General features: G+C 51.3%; 1 protein-coding gene across 13 annotated transcripts in view; it reads right to left on the bottom strand.

The window, feature by feature from the left end:
* The window catches only part of EHMT1 (euchromatic histone lysine methyltransferase 1), a 122,438-nt gene that overhangs the window by 8,223 nt on the left and 98,607 nt on the right, over nucleotides 1-15,608 (bottom strand). For all 13 annotated transcript variants that reach the window (XM_074556571.1, XM_074556569.1, XM_074556579.1 and 10 more), the window contains 8 exons: nucleotides 13,753-13,854; nucleotides 13,018-13,122; nucleotides 9,957-10,111; nucleotides 8,555-8,722; nucleotides 8,079-8,223; nucleotides 7,049-7,126; nucleotides 5,015-5,130; nucleotides 2,764-2,850 (listed from right to left, as the gene is read on the bottom strand). In XM_074556571.1, the coding sequence (XP_074412672.1) occupies nucleotides 2,764-2,850; nucleotides 5,015-5,130; nucleotides 7,049-7,126; nucleotides 8,079-8,223; nucleotides 8,555-8,722; nucleotides 9,957-10,111; nucleotides 13,018-13,122; nucleotides 13,753-13,854 (956 nt within the window). The remainder of the gene's footprint in view (nucleotides 1-2,763; nucleotides 2,851-5,014; nucleotides 5,131-7,048; nucleotides 7,127-8,078; nucleotides 8,224-8,554; nucleotides 8,723-9,956; nucleotides 10,112-13,017; nucleotides 13,123-13,752; nucleotides 13,855-15,608) is intronic.

The following is a 15,608-nucleotide window of genomic DNA, read 5'->3' as shown; positions in this document are numbered from 1 at the left end:
AGGTTGGGAGAGACCTTCAGGACCACCTAGTCCAGTCCTGAACCCACCACCAGCACCATCACCCCAGACCCCATCCCCAGCTGCCACATCCCAATGCCTTCTGAACACTGGTGGTGACTCCAGCACATTCCTGGGTGACTCATTCCAATGCCTGACCTCCCCTTCAGCAAAAAGCCATTTCCATAGCTCTGGTCTGAAGCTCCCCTGGTGCAACTTGAGGCCATTTGTCTTTTCACTGATTCCCTGGGAGCACAGCCCGAGCCCCCTGGCTGTCCCCTCCTGTCAGGAGCTGTGCAGAGCCACAAGGGCCCCCTGAGCCTCCTTTGCTCCAGGCTGAGCCCCTGCCCAGCTCCCTCAGCCTCTCCTGGTGCCTGTGCAGAGTTCCAGGATGAAGGCCACACCAATAAAGGTCACACCAGTACAATGATCCTTCCACAGCAGAGCAATAACCACTGGACAGAGCAGCTGCCCACCCAGGGCTCTAATGCAGATGTTTAACACAAAATGCTCTTCCAGAGGATTGCTCCTGGGATCTGCTGTGTCCTGGCAGCCCTGAGCACTGCCAGCCCTGGGGCTGCTTTGCAGAGAGGAGAAAAAGCAGGAACCAGGTCTATGGATGCTCATAGAGAAACACAGGAAGGACTCATGGAGCCAAGGGCTTGGATTTGGTGAGTGAGAAAATGAGTGTGTGACACAGGGGGAATGTGCATGGGCACGACAATCATTAGCTCAGCTGTTTAGTAAGCAGCTCATTTAGCTAATGAAGGTTGTACCCAGCAGTGGAACAGTGCCAGCAGCTCCTGGCAAGGCTGGGGGCAGTCAGGCTGTGGGATGTGCCCCCCATCAGCCCCAGTGCTCTGCAATGTGTGTTCATCACCCCTTCCCTGGGCTGTGCCCTCTCTGCCTGCTCCTCCTGTGCAGGGTTTGCTGAAGTCTCTGCCTTTTTTCCTTGCAGCAGTTTCATCACAGGCTCTGGTCTGTTCTGGGCACTGCACCATGACCCTGGGACCTCTGGTACTTATGGACAGCCCTGCACAAGGCCAGGCCTGAGACACTCCCACAAACAGCAGCTTTTGGCTTTATCTCTAAAAAAATATTTTAGCAGCTGGCAGCTCCTGACACAGAAGAAATACTCGGCCAATTCACTGCAGAACTATCTTTTCCTTTATTTTTTATTTTAAATACTGTAATAATCTTCCTCAATCCCTCACCCAATTCCAAAACACATCAATAACTAGGTCTAAAAACAACCAGCAACTATTTCCATGATGGACATGAGCCTTATTTAGAAGCTCCTCAGTCACTGTAGTATTGCAATGATGAAAACACTTTCTAAACTATTTCATAAAGTACATATACCACTTTAAAGCCTCAAGCTGTGGGGTCTGATGACAGGTTTTCCACTTGACATAAATCTGAACATTTCTGTGCCTAAGTACTTTACTGAGTCAGGGCCAAAACATGTGCTTAACCCCAAGTGCTTCCTTGTTTTGCTGAATCAGACTAAGCCGTGCTGTGACACTGGAAAACCTCTGGAGAAGTCAGGATTGAAGCAGAGAAAGTTGTTCCCCACTGCCCTGGCCTGCAGTGCCCATATCTGTGGCAAACAGGAGTTGAGCACATCTTGCAGCACAACCTAAATGTGCTTTTCCCCCTCAATTTGTGTTTCAAAAGGGGAAGAGCTGAGCACAGATCCCAGCAAGACAGAGGGAAGTAGAGAAAGCTCCACACTATGAGAAGCAGGACAGACAGAGCAGGGAATGGAGTCAGGAAACCTCTGGCTGAGGGCAGGCAGCTGGGCTCAATGCCAGCTTGATCTGCATGAAAACCTCTCCCTGAAAGGGAGCAAAGCATGTGTGCCCTGGGGAGCTGCTGAGGCTGCTGGGCTGATGGAAGCTGCACAACTCACTCCTGGATTAGGGAACAGCTGGGGGTTTTGGGATGGTGAAAGCTGCACAACTCAGTGCTGGATTTGGGAAGTGCTGAGGCTGCTAGCATGGTGAAAGCTGCATAACTTTTTCCTGGATTTGGGAATGGATGGGATTTGCTGGGTTCATGGAAGCTGCAGAATTCACTCAGTGCTGGATTGGGAAGTGCTGGGGTTTTGGGGATGGTGAAACCTGCACAACTCATTCAGTGCTGGATTTGGGAAGTGCTGAGGCTGCTAGGATGGTGAAAGCTGCATAACTTACTCCTGGATTTGGGAATGGATAGGATTTTCTGGGCTGCACAACTCAGTGGTGGATTTGGGAAGTGCTGGGGCTGCTGAGATGGCAAAAGCTGTACAACTTATTCCTGGATTTGGGGTTGCTGGGCTAGTGAAAGCTGTACAATTTATTCCTGGATTTGGGAATGGATGGGATTTGCTGGGCTGCACAACTCACTCAGTGTTGGATTTGGGAAGTGCTGGGGCTGCTGGGCTGGTGAAAGCTACACAGCTCATTCAGTGCTGGATTTGGGCAAGGCTGGGGTTGTAGGGATGGTGAAAGCTGCACAACTCACTCAGTGCTGGATTTGGGAAGTGCTGTGTTGCTGGGCTGGTGAAAGCTGCACACCTTACTCTTGGATTTGGGAATGGATGGGATTTGCTGGGTTGCACAACTCATTCCTGGATTTGGGCAATGCTGGGGTTTTGGGCTGCTGAAAGCTGCACAGTGCTGGATTTGGGCAGTGCTGGGGTTCTGGGGTGGTGAAAGCTGCACAAGTCAGTGCTGGATTTAGGAAGTGCTGGGGTTTTGGGGGGGTGAAAGCTGCAGCACTCACTCGCACACGAAGGTTCCCAGAGGAATGTCCTGCATCGTCCGCACTCCCCAGCCCATCTTCTGTGTCCGGTAAAGCTGCAACCGAGTCCTGGAAAAGAGGAAAGGAGGAGATGGAGCCACACTGATGGCAGCACTCCATGGGAAGGATGAATTTTCCTGGAGAGATGAGCAAAAAGCCAGCACCTTCCATCAGCACACACTCCCAGAGGATTTTAATATTCACCCTCCCGTTCTCACCCTGCAGGGATGCTCCACTCCCATAGCTCCCAGCTGTGGGCAGATGTTGGCATGGAAACAGCCCAGGGACAAGGGACAGGTGCCAGTCAGCCCCTTCTGGCCTGCCCAGGTGCACACCAAGGGGCTGGGGAAGAGGGGACAGGGCTGGATGCTCTTTGTGATCATGATTTACAGAGGATATCAGAACCCCACCAGCAGCATTTCCTTCCCCTCCATGCAGCCCTTGGGGAGGCAGGGGAGGTGGAAGGGGATTTACAGCAGTGGAGTGGTGCTGAGGGGGAAGGCAGGGATCTCCCAGGGACTAAAAAACACCTTGAGCTAAGTGCTCTGACCCCTCTGCCCTCTGCCAAAGCCAGGGCATTCAGCAATTCCATCATATCCAGCTGCCTGGCTGAAAGACAAGAAAGAAAAGCTGCAACTTGAGACTTCTTGGTGTAATAGCTGCTCTGTGGAATTTTACTGATGGGGGTTATAGGCAGAGAAACAATCCTGTAAGTCATTCTGCCTCCTGCTCAGCCAGAACCTGAGTTAAGTGCAGGATGAACAGTCTCCAGGGCTAGGAAGAGCTTGCTCTATCCCTGAGGGAACCAAAACCCACTCTCAGCAACACTGTTATCGGAATTAAGTGAAATCTGATGCTCACCTTAACTTCCCCCTGTTGCTTTTCCCAGTGCTTCTCTTCCCCCCACCCACTCCCTCCTGCACTGTCAGCTCAAACCAGGGGATGTGAACTTCACCCTGTCTGCCCACAGCTGCACCAGGACACACCTCAGGGGAGTCATTGCTCTCACAGAAGCAGGGTCTGACACTGGGTTTGGGGCTTGGGGAAGCTCCCCCAGCTTTTGGCATGTCCATCAGAGCAGAGCTCGGATCTGGCTCTGCTCTGGAGCCAGCACTGATGGCAGCAGGGCTGTGGCTCTGAGCTGAGCCTGCCAGCTGAGCTGGGCCAGGCTGCCAGCTGGATACGTGTGCTCTGCCAGGCAGAGCTAATTTGGAGCCAATCTGATAAAGGAAGCACTGCAAACAGAGCAGCAGCAGCACCCCTGTGTCAGCTGCAGCCCCCAGCAGGAGCCTTCCCCACTGCCTCCCCAGGGACTGTGAGCTCTGCCCAGCACCTGACCCTCCTTCCCAGCAGAGCTGCTCTCCCTGGCTTGTGTTGGGTTCCCAACCCTTCCCATCTTTTAGAAAAAACACTTCAGAAAGGCAAAAAAATGCAAAAGCAACAGCTCTAGCTTTACAGCTCCTGTAGAAACACCCACGGAGGCAGCGGAGCTTGGCAGGGAAAACCAGAGAGAGGTAAAGTTCTGAGGAAACACATCGAGTTCCTTCCTTGCTTATTTTTAACAGTGCAAAATGTCATCGAAACTACAAAGCTTGCAAAAAGAGTGTTGTCAGCACTACAAAGAAATTCAAAAAAGTTTTTGGGGTTTTTTTCCAGTGGGATGCCTTTGAACTTAGTGCAGGGACAAACTCCTCCATAGCAGAGGTCCAAACCAAAACATTGACATTTTTAGCCAGGCACCAAAATCCCAGGGGTGTAACCTGGAGCAGAGAGGCCAACAGGCATTCAGGTATCCAGTTCAGGGGGAATCATGCCAAGAACTTGTAAATTTTAAGCAGCCAAGTCTGGGCATGCTGGCCTGTATTTCTAATCTACACTGCTGGCTTACAAGGTTTTCTGAATTCAGACTCTGCAGCTCAGTTGCTGCCATGTCCTTCTCAGCTCTCCCCCTGAGACACCCCACTTGGGCTGTGCATGCAAACCCACAAGCCATTTGTATGTTTTATGGTCAGCTGATGAACGAACACTGCAGTTCCCACCTGAGGGTGCAAACATTAACTGAGATGTTAATTGAGCTCATCAACCCACTGCTGCTCCACTCCCACTGGCAGCATGCAGGATCCCACTTCCATCCCACCAGCCCCAGCTTCCCTGCTGGGTTCTGTGGGATTATGGGTGAGCTGAGAGCCACCAGGCTGATGGGTTTGGGGCTGTGTCTGCCCCTCCTGCCCACCTGAGGCCGTTCTGCACCACCCGGTTCCTGCAGGTTCTCCAGCACGAGCACGCGTGGTTGCACTCGAAGATCAGGGGAGGCTCAGCCATGTTGAACTCGGGCAGGAGTCGGCCATCCTGAAGGAGAGAACCACCCCAGTCTGGGTTATTTGTCCCCAAAACCACAGAAATTCCCCCCAGGGTTAAAAACAGGCCAGAGAACCCCATGGTGAAGTTGTGCCCAAAGCCAGCGTCAGAGCTCAGGTTCTGCTGAGACATAAACTATAAGGAATTTAGAGATTTTAGAGGAGCTAAGATTTTAGTAAGACATAAGCTTTATTATAGTTAATCAAAATAAATGGGTAGGCCTTGATGAAGTTAAGAGTTAGTAGCTCACTAATAATTGATTGCTTGTCAACATAATGTTGATTAGCTGCGTTTGTAATGAAGAATATAGAAACTGATAAATAGCTTTTAGGAACATAAGACAATTGCAGCCTCCTCTGTTCTGAAACCAACTGAAGATGGGGAATGGGAGTTCTACCAAGGGTTCATTTGTCACATTTGCATTGAAAAGGCAGAAAGGTCAGAAAGAGGAAGACTTCATTTATTTGCTCATTTTGGGACCCCTCCCCATTAAATGGACCACCAACCCATTTCAAGGAACAAACTACACATGCTTAATGGCTTTTGGACTAATTACCATGGGAAGCAGGGAATGGGATGTACCAAAGTTATGAATATGCATTTATATTTTGAGTATTCAATACCTGTATAGATAAAAGGACTCTGTAATCACCTGTAAATTGCAATGTGTATTTGGGAGCTATCCCTCAATAAACATTCACTTTCTAACTTTAAACTGCTAGAGAGTTTTTATCTGTCACAGTTGGATATCAGTACTAGATCAATATCCGTATTTTTTAATAAATCACCAAAGTGGTTTTTTTGCTCTACCCTGACAGCAGCACAGTCACCACTGTCACCCACAGCTGACAAACAGCCAGAGAATTTAGATTTTTGCTGCCTGCTATCACCCTACACAGCATTAAAAAAAAACCCTCGCAGTGCTGTGCAGAAAACTGGTGTGCATCATCATCATTATTGCCATTTGCTGTGCTGGAGGGAGAAATGGATGCTTAGTCTGCCTCTGGAATAAAGCCTGAACTTGCAGAGTCCAAGGCCAGTGCACTCAAGTTCTGTGAATCACACTACATTCCCAAATAACACTTCCAAAAAAACCCTACAATTCAATTATTTACCAACATACAGAATTAAGGAAGTGATGGATGTAATTTATCATATTTAACAAATTTGGCTTTTAAGGCTTGAGAGGTGTAATCACCTATTAATGTGTAAATAAAATGGCTACAAAGCCAAGAAAGATGCCAACACTGCCCCTGGGAGAAACCTGCAGAGATTCACAGAACTTCTGATCTTTGTAGCACCTGCCCAAAGATGAATCTCAAAACCTCCCTGGAGGGTTGAAGCATTTACCCAAAACAAACCTGACTCTTGGCAATGTGGCAGTCAAAGCATCTTTACTCTGCCTTCATCCAGGAGAATCACAATAAATAAAAGCAGATTTTTAAAAATTCTCTTTCTACTCCCCTCCCTTTGTTTACATCTTACAGCACTTTCCACGTTGCTCTGAAATGGAAGCTGATTTCACACTTGGATTGTTAAAAGCTCCCTCTCATATGGGTGTAATTAATGGCTCAGTTGGCACGAGTGGAACACAATAAATAACACAAGGAAAGCTGCCCTGAGCAGGCAGTTTGGATTATCACATGTCTGAGAGCTTAGACTATAACTTGAGGCATTTTAAGTCAAGAAGAAAGGAATTGGAATTACAGAAACAGGGAATGGTTTGAGGTGGAAGGAGCCTCAAAGCTCAGCTCATCCCAACCCCTTCCATGGGCAGGGACATCTCCCACTAGAACAGGGTTGCTCCAAGCCCTGTCCAACCTGGCTTTGAGCTGTGCAAGGAACTGAATCAGGCAGAATTCATCTCCTAGGCCCTGGTGTGAGCCAGGAGGGGGCTGTGTGTGCTCACCTTGTCGTACCAGCAGCGCATGCTGAGCTGGCCACACATGCAGTTACTGGAGGAGCAGTCGTCTATACACACACAATACTGCAAGAGAAGCAAAGGGTTAATTCCACACCACTCACACCACTGAGGCTGCAACTGCTGGCTGGGTCAGGAAAATCCATCTCCTCCTCTTGCTGCAGCTCCTCACCAGAGGGATCACCAGCTTCCCCACTCAGGGGCAGTTCTACTCCACTGTGTATTTCTGTGTGCAATGAGCACCAAAGGACTCTGCCTTGCCAGGAAGGATCTCATTCTGAGCCAGCCTCACTGCTCAGGAGAGGATGTTCCCCTGTTGTAACCCTCCCCCAGGCCCTGTGAGCTGTTCTCCACACCTGAGGACAAGGAAAGCTCCAAGGAGGGACCAGAGCTGGGAGATGATGCAGCTGTGCTGCCTCAGTCCTCCCCTGCTGCCTCCCCAGGCCACCACAACAGGGACTGGCCCTGGCAGGGTCACTTCAGCCACCTCAGAGCTGTGCCCAGCAAGGTCTCACCCTCACCCTGAACCTCCCCATCTCTCCTTTCCCACCCAGCCCTCCCAGGGCTGCAGCATCACAGCCAAGACCTCAGCCTGGCTGCTGCAGTCCATGGGAAAGCAGCATGGGAAAGGTCTCCCAACAAATCCCTGACTCTGCAGCCTCAGAAGAGAGGACAAGGATGAATGGGAGCCACATCAGCCAGCACCAGATGGCCAATGCTAGAGCTGAACACAGAGCTCAGCTTTAGCCTCAAAACTGAAGAAAATCAAAATCCCATTTCCTACAACAAAATGCCATCTCCTACAGCTCCAATGCTACAGCTGAACACTGAGCTCAGCTAAAGCCTCAAAACTGAAGAAAATCAAAATCCCATCTCCTACAACAAGAGCTGCAGGTGAGGCACTCAACCTCAGCTGGAATTTGATGGCAATATCAGGACAACATTCCCATGTGGAATGCCAGATCTGTTCTGAGGAGCACTGCAGAGCCCAGAACAGGAACACAGCAGGATCCCTCACCTGTAAATGAGTGATGTTCCTGTCAATGTCCATCGGGGAGGTGACACAGTTCTGTGACACGTATTTGTAGTTGCTGGGGCAGGGCTCACTGTCCACAGAGTTGACACAGGGGATGGGGATCCGCTCGTAGCCCCGGGCAATGTCTCTGTCGTGGAGAAAGAACTGTCACAGAGGAAAGGCCCCCAGACAAGGGGCCATTCAATGCCATCCTGGGGCAGTCACTGAGCACTCCAAGCCATTCAGACTAGAACAGAGCTCATGTTTTCCCACCCTGCCTTACAGATGGTTCTTTGTGCTTGTGAATATTTCCATTTGGAGGATGAATTTGCAAACCATGGACTGAATCAGCATGGGCTCACACTGACCTTCACACCAGCTTAAGAAGGCACACAATTCTTTCTTAAACCAGGCCCCCAGCCTTCCCTGTGCAAGGGCTCAATTTCATGACCCACAAGCAAAGCCAGCCCTATTCTCACCTGCTCACCACCTTCTCTATCTGGGCAGGCTTCTCAGAAGATGATTCTTTGAGAGTCTTGTTCATCTGTAGGGCCACCCAGACCTGAGAGTTAAGGCTGGAGCACTGGAGCGGGGTCTCACCCTCCTTGTTCTTTAAAGTGACATCCGAGCCACGGGAAAGAAAGAGACTGCAAAACAGCAAGGAAGGATAAGGATTCCCCAGGAGAAAGCAAGCAAGGGGAAAACAAGCTGAATCACATCCTCCAGCCAGCCCTTAAGGGACTGTAGTAGTGAATAATCACCTGAGTTTTCTTTATTAAGCATGGTTCAGTGAATCCTTCTGACAGAAGCTCTGGGCACCCATGAGAGCTCTGGGCAAACCATGCCTTGCTTCAGGTACCTTGCTGGTACCAGCCTAACTTCAGACAGGCTTGAAACTCTCTCTGGCAGGGAAAGATATGGGGTGGGAAGAGTAGGCTGGAAATGGAAGAGCCCCACAGGAAACTGGTGGTGGACTTGGCCCTCGTTTATACTCACCAGCTTTTGGTGAGAACATGATGGCTTTATTCAGAGCAGGGATGAAGCAAAGGAACAAAGGTAACAGGGCACCTTTTTACCATGCTAGTGGTGGGGAAAAAAAAGCTTTAATCAAGGAAGCCTGACACCTTCCTGCTGGGAAGCCCAGGCTGAGCACGGCCCCTCAGACTCAAACACGCCACATTCTCTGAGCAGCTGCTGGTACCTCACACCCCCCAGCCCAGGACAGAAACAAGCCCTCCATTGCAATCCTGGGCTGTGTGTAAAGACCAAAGGCATCTCAGAGGCTCTCCTGAGGCTGGCAGGCAGCAGCAGGGGGGCAGGGAGGGGTGGGCACTGCACTTACACCACACACCCATAGCGGTTCAGGGGGCAGGGAAGGGTGAGCAGGGCACTTACACCACACATTTCTAAAGGTTCAGGGGGCACTGCACTTAAACCACACACTCACAGGGGCTCAGAGGGCAGGGAGAGGTGAGCAGGGCACTTACACCACACATTTGTAGGGGTTCAGGGGGCATTGCACTTACACCACACACTCACAGGGGCTCAGGGGGCGGGTAGGGGTGAGCACTGCACTTACACCAAACACTCACAGTGGCTCAGGGAGCAGGAAGGGTGAGCACTGCACTTACACCACACATTTGTAGGGGTTCAGGGGGCACTGCACTTACACCACACACTCACAGTGGTTCAGGGGGCAGGGAGGGCTGAGCACTGCACTTACACCACACACTCACAGGGGCTCAGGAGGCAGGGAGGGGTGAGCACTGCACTTACACCACACACTCACAGGGGCTCAGGGAGCAGGAAGGGTGAGCACTGCACTTACACCACACACTCACAGGGGTTAAGGAGGCAGGGAGGGGTGAGCACTGCACTTACACCACACACTCGTAGCGGTTCTCTCGCGCCGCGATGTGCAGGGGCGAGTCCCCGTGGATGTTCACGGCGTGCAGGTCACACTTTGCTGCCAGCAGGATCTCAGCTATGTCAACACAGCCAGAAAAAGCAGCCCAGTGCAAACAAATGTTTTCCTCCTGGAGGGGAAGAGAACAGAGAGGAGGTTGTTTAAAACCCCGTGGATTTGGGGGTTCCTTCCTCAGCTCTGCACCTGCAGTGTTCAGCGTGTGGCTGCCACCCCAACCCTGCTCTGGCTGAATGGGGATGCCAGGGTGGACAGGGAAACCTCAGAGCAGCCAAACAGGGAGCTCTCACTCCATCCACCTCTGCACACCAAGGATGGGGAGGCTGCACACAAGGCAATCCATCACCTTCCCTACACACACACAGACAGCTCGTCAGTCTCCAAGCCACAAACCAATCTAGATCAATCCAGGAAAGAAGTGACAGACATGAACAAACATGCTGGAAAAGGCTGGATGCTGAGTTTGCCCAGCCCCAACAGCCAGCAAAGCTACTGTGCCTCCCAGGGCTGCAAAATTAAGGAGAAAAAGGGCACAGCACGAAATTAAGGAGAAAAAGAGCACATAGGGTATGTGAAGGTGCCAAAAAGAGATCCAGGAGCCATGGGGTAAGCAATCAATCTGACTCCAGGCATCTCTTAAATACTGTATGTACTCATCTCTCACTAGCAGCACTGGAAATAGCTGAACACTCATCTTTCTGATGGAGATATTTTAAGGGATGATCCTGTTTTCTGTTACACTGCAATTTGCAGCACACGTCGATCCCTTCCCCATGACAGCCTCTAAAGACATTGATGACAACAGTGAAATGATAGTAATGATCACCCAGCTATTCCCCTTTTTTTCTTCTTTTTAAAGCAAAAACAAAGCTGCTGCCGGAGTGTTTGAACTGTTACCATGTAACTTAAGGTCCTGCCTTAAATAGGGAGCTATTGCCACACATCAGGGAGAGGGAGACACTTTCCTACCCAGCTCCTGCTTCCCTTTACAGTGCCATCTAGAAAAACCCCACACAACCTACAGAAAACATCCATCCTGTGGGTTGCAGCCACATTCTGAAGCTCAGACAGGTCACAGACCCCAGGACTGGTGCTCTGCCTTGCATTGCTCCTGCCTGAAAAGCAGCATCATCACAAGCAAAGCCTTTCTCCCAAAGCAGGAGGCTTCCCAGTGACATTTGTCCTGAAGCACATCCAGCAGGACACCCCAGCTGAGGTCCAGGAGAGATGTGTCACACACACAGCTGTTAAGAGCAGTTTTCTTTCAAGGAAATTGTTGACTGAGTTGATTTGATGTTCATCATTAATGTGTGATATTGAAGCTGTGATAGATCAAAGAGTCTGTTTTGTTCAGAGTCAGCAAACAGATGTAACAGCTCAAAAAGCTCCCTCTCACCTTGGTTTTTGTTTTTAGGAACAGGATTGGATCCAGACCTGGGAACTGGGAACCATCTAAGTGTGCTGTGTTTGGCTGGGATAGGGTTAATGTTTCTGGTGTGGGGCTGTGCTGAACACAGGGCTGGGGACACAGAGATGTCACCTGCTGAGCAGGGCTGACACAGAGCCTGCTCTGTCCTGTGCTGCCTCACTGGGGGACAAGGAAAGCTGGGAGGACACAGCAGGACAGGTGACCCTGACCAAATGGACATTCCAGACCATCTGACATCAGTTCAGGATATAAGGTGGGGAAAGGAGGAGAAAAGGGGATGTTTGGAGAGATGGTTTTTGTCTTCCCAGGTCAGTGTTCCATGGGTGGGGCTCTCCTGCAGGTGCTGAACACCTGCCCAACCATGGGAAGCAGGGAAAGAATTCCCTGTTCTGTTCTGTTCTGCTTGTGTGTGTGCCTTTGGCTTTTCCATTAAACTGTATCTCACTAAACTGTCCCTATTAAACTGTCCACGAGTCTTATTCTACCTTTTAATCTTCTGATTCCCTCCCCACTGGTGGGGGAGTGAGCAAGGGGCTGTGAGGGGCTTGGTGCCTGGCTGAGGTTAAGCCACACAATCACAGAAACACAGAGGGGTTTGGTTTGGCTTGGTTTGGCTTGGCTTGGTTTGGAAGAGACCTCAAAGCTCATCCAGTGCCACCCCCTGCACTGGGGTCTGGTCAGTTCCCAGGTCTGTATCCAATCCTGTTCCTAAAAACAAAAATCAAGGTGAGAGGGAGCCTTTTGGGCTGTTACATCTGTTTGCTGACAGGGACACCTCCCACTATTCCCAGGTGGCTCCAAACCTTGTCCAACCTGGCCCTGGACACTCCCAGGGATGGGGTGAGACACCACACTTCAACATCCTTAGAGACTCCAAGAAAAGAGTTTGAAACATAGTATAAGGAAAATAGCGCTGCTACAATGACTGCCCTGAAGAAGGCTAGGAAAAGCAGACAGTGTCTCTGACAGAATCTCTTTGTATCTTCTCTATTTCCCTGGAAATCCCTGGGAAAGCAGCTGGCACAGCCCCACAGGCAGAGCTGGGCATCCCATGGAGCTCCCAGGGGCTCAAGCACTGAGTGCCTCCCACTGGGGCAGGATTTAGGGAGGTGAGGGGCAGCTCCAGCTCTGGACACATCAGAGCTTTGTGCCAGGGATGCCCAGGCATAGCCAGGCTTTGACAGCTGCTGGCAGAGTGCCCAGCCCATCCAGAAACACAAACAGGAGCTCATTCCCTCAGAATGCACACAGGGTGCCCTAAACCATACCCAGAGTCCCTGGACAAACCAGGAGCTGGTAAGGCTGGACTGAAGGGGCTCTGCCTGCTGCAGTGTGCAGTGGCAGCACAGAGGGATGGGAAGCAGGGAGGCTCAGAGCTGAGGATTCCACACAGCATCCTGACAGAGCAGCTGCAGGGACAGCACAGCCCACAGGCTGCCAAACTTCTGCCCAGAACTCAGGAAAACTCTCACCAGACACTTCTCACTCACACTGGGTGGGACTGAGCCCAAAATCTGTCCCCTGGGGGGTGTCTGGGGTTAAGCAGAGACTGGAATTTGTGCAGGAGGTGCATGGGGAGGGAGCCTTACATTGTCACGGATGTTGATGTCCGAGCCCTTGGCCAGCAGCAGCTTCACCAGCTCGATGTGCTTGTACTCCGTGGCCCAGATCATCGGGGTCCAGCCACCATCGTCCTGGGAGGGGACAGCAGGGTGACACACAGCCCTGCCACAGCCCTGCCCTCCCCCTGCCCCGCTGCAGGTCCCTCAGAGCCCACCATGGCTGGGAGCAGCACTGCTGGGGTTCGCTCCAGCTCAGCAGGCTGGCACTGCCCCTCCAGCTGGTTCAGGTACACAAATTGTCCAAAAAGGCACAAGGAGAACCCAGGGTGCGTAAAAGATCTTACAGAAACTCCCTGAGAAGCCTGGGGGACCTGTCCTTGCCCCTGGTTAATTACCTCTGTCCCTACCCCCAGCTAATTATCTCTGTCTCACCCCACAGCAATGGACAAACCCCAAGGGCAATGGACAAAGCCCACAGTGACCAGTGCCAGGCTCAGCCCATCCCACACCACTGTCCATGATCCCCCCACTAGGAAAAGCACAGGGACACCCTGGAGCAGCAGGATCCACAGCAAATTCAAGGAGAAACTGCAAATCAAGAGGAGCTCCCTGAGGTCAGTGAGGGATCAGGAGGGGCACAGAATTGTCACCCTGTGGTGTCTGGAGGTGTCCCCCAGCAGCAGGACTGTACCTGAGTGAGCACTCAAGTGCTGAGGGAGCCCCTGAGCTGGCAAAGCAGCTGCTGCCCCGGGGAAGCCTCACCTGGCAGTTGACATCCATGTTGCCATTGGAGAGCAGGTACTGCACCACGTCGTAGTGCCCCTTCTTGGCTGCCAGGTGCAGACACGTGGAGCCCTCAGCATCCTGCACACAAGCACAGAACACACCCTCAGCCATGCTCAGGACAGCACAGGAGCTCCCAGATGGAAAAGGGAATTCCAAAAGTCTCCACCCCGCTGCCAGGGGGGCAGAGAGAAGGAAGCAGAGCCCTAAGCTGAGCTTGGGAGCTTTACAGCAAAGAGGTGACACCCTGCAGAGAAGGAAAGGGCTTTGCAAAGCCTGGGGAAGGCACAAACCCCAAACCCTGGCAGTGATGCCCCTCCTTTCTCCAACAGCCCCTTTCCCACTCCCCTCCATGTGCTGGAGAGCCAAAGGGAAGCAAAAATCCCTGAAATAGTCCAAATTTGCACTTTACATCAGAAAAATCCCTTTGTCTCAAGTTGAAATGCTCCATTCCTCCAGGGTTTTGCTGGGTTTTGTTAGCCCAAGGCCTTATCCCAGCACCTGGCAGCAGGTCCAGGGCTGGGGTGTCTCTCTCCTGTGAGACCAGGTCCCCATCCAGCCCACAGCCATCTGCACAGACTGGAGATAAAAAAACAACCCCAAAGGCTGAAAGGAAAAAAGCCTTTGGGAGCTGGAGATGCAAGGCCTGGAGGAGATGGACAGGCTGTGAGTCATGATGGAGATGCTCCCACCAAAGATCTCTCTGGCAGCAGCCTGACTTTTATCAGGCATTTACATCCCAAGAGCTTAGCACAGAGCAAGGCCCAGAGAGCAGGAAATCAGGAGGAGGAAATGAAAGACTGAAAAAAACCCAAATGATTCCTTCCAGCTAAATCCCTGGGAGCAACGCTGGAGGTGAGAGCTTTGGGATGGAGCTGATGTGATTCAGGCTGAGGGAGGGGACATCTCAGGTCAGGGATTGCACCAGGAGGGCTCCTTGGGACACTGAAAGAGTTTCTACACCCCCACATGTGCCTGCTCCAGCTGAATAATTCCACAGCTTTCCCCTTGGATGGGCAAGAAGCAAGTGCAGCTCCCCAGCCCTGGGAGAGCAGGCAGATTTTATTGTAAAGGTTTTATTCAGGTTTTGAGTGGGGCTTTTCCATGCTGGAAACAGGACCAAAAGCTTCACCCTGGGGGCTGGGGAGCCCCCACCCAGCTCCCTGCAGTCCCACCTGCCCCAGGTAAGGGCTGGAGCTGCTTCCAAAGCAATGCTGCTGCTTCAAACAGAGCCTGAGCTAATTAAGAAACTAATTAACATCATCAACCAGCCTAGACCTCAGATGTGATCTGAGGCTTCTCATTTGCTTTTGCAAGCTCAGGATTTATCTCCTTCCTTTGACCTTCAGAAACAGAAACTCCCCTTTTTTCTCTTCCACAGGAATAAATCAGGTGAGAGATGTCTGGGCTGCTCCCAGGCACTTGGGACAGTGGCCAGCACAAAGCCACAGGTGCCTGTCCTGTCCTTTTCCCCTCCCAAGGATCCATTCAGGGCCTGGATTGGGCAGCACCTGATACCTTGTGCAGTGCTGCCTTCCCAAACCCAGCCATGAGCAGCAGGTTGTGACAATAAGTTTGCATGGGGAGGGTTCCTGTGCTCCAAACAGCATCTGATTTATGGGACTAATAAATGGTCTGTGTATTTTCCAAGATTGCAAAGCATCCAGAGCATGCTAAAGGCAAAGAGACAGCTGCATTTTATTGTTTTGGTTTAAATTAAGGGGTAGAGTTTAAGGATGGGGTTCAATTTTGCCACTGCAGCATGACTGCAAGAATCCACACATCAGTTCTTTGGAAAGGAAAGCTTCCTCTGTCATTTTTCCTGGCTTGGCAAG

This window comes from Zonotrichia albicollis, chromosome 21 (assembly GCF_047830755.1).
Source record: "Zonotrichia albicollis isolate bZonAlb1 chromosome 21, bZonAlb1.hap1, whole genome shotgun sequence".
NCBI lineage: Eukaryota > Metazoa > Chordata > Aves > Passeriformes > Passerellidae > Zonotrichia > Zonotrichia albicollis.
Note: the sequence above shows the minus strand (reverse complement) of the source record. Positions and strands in the feature narration are given on the sequence as shown.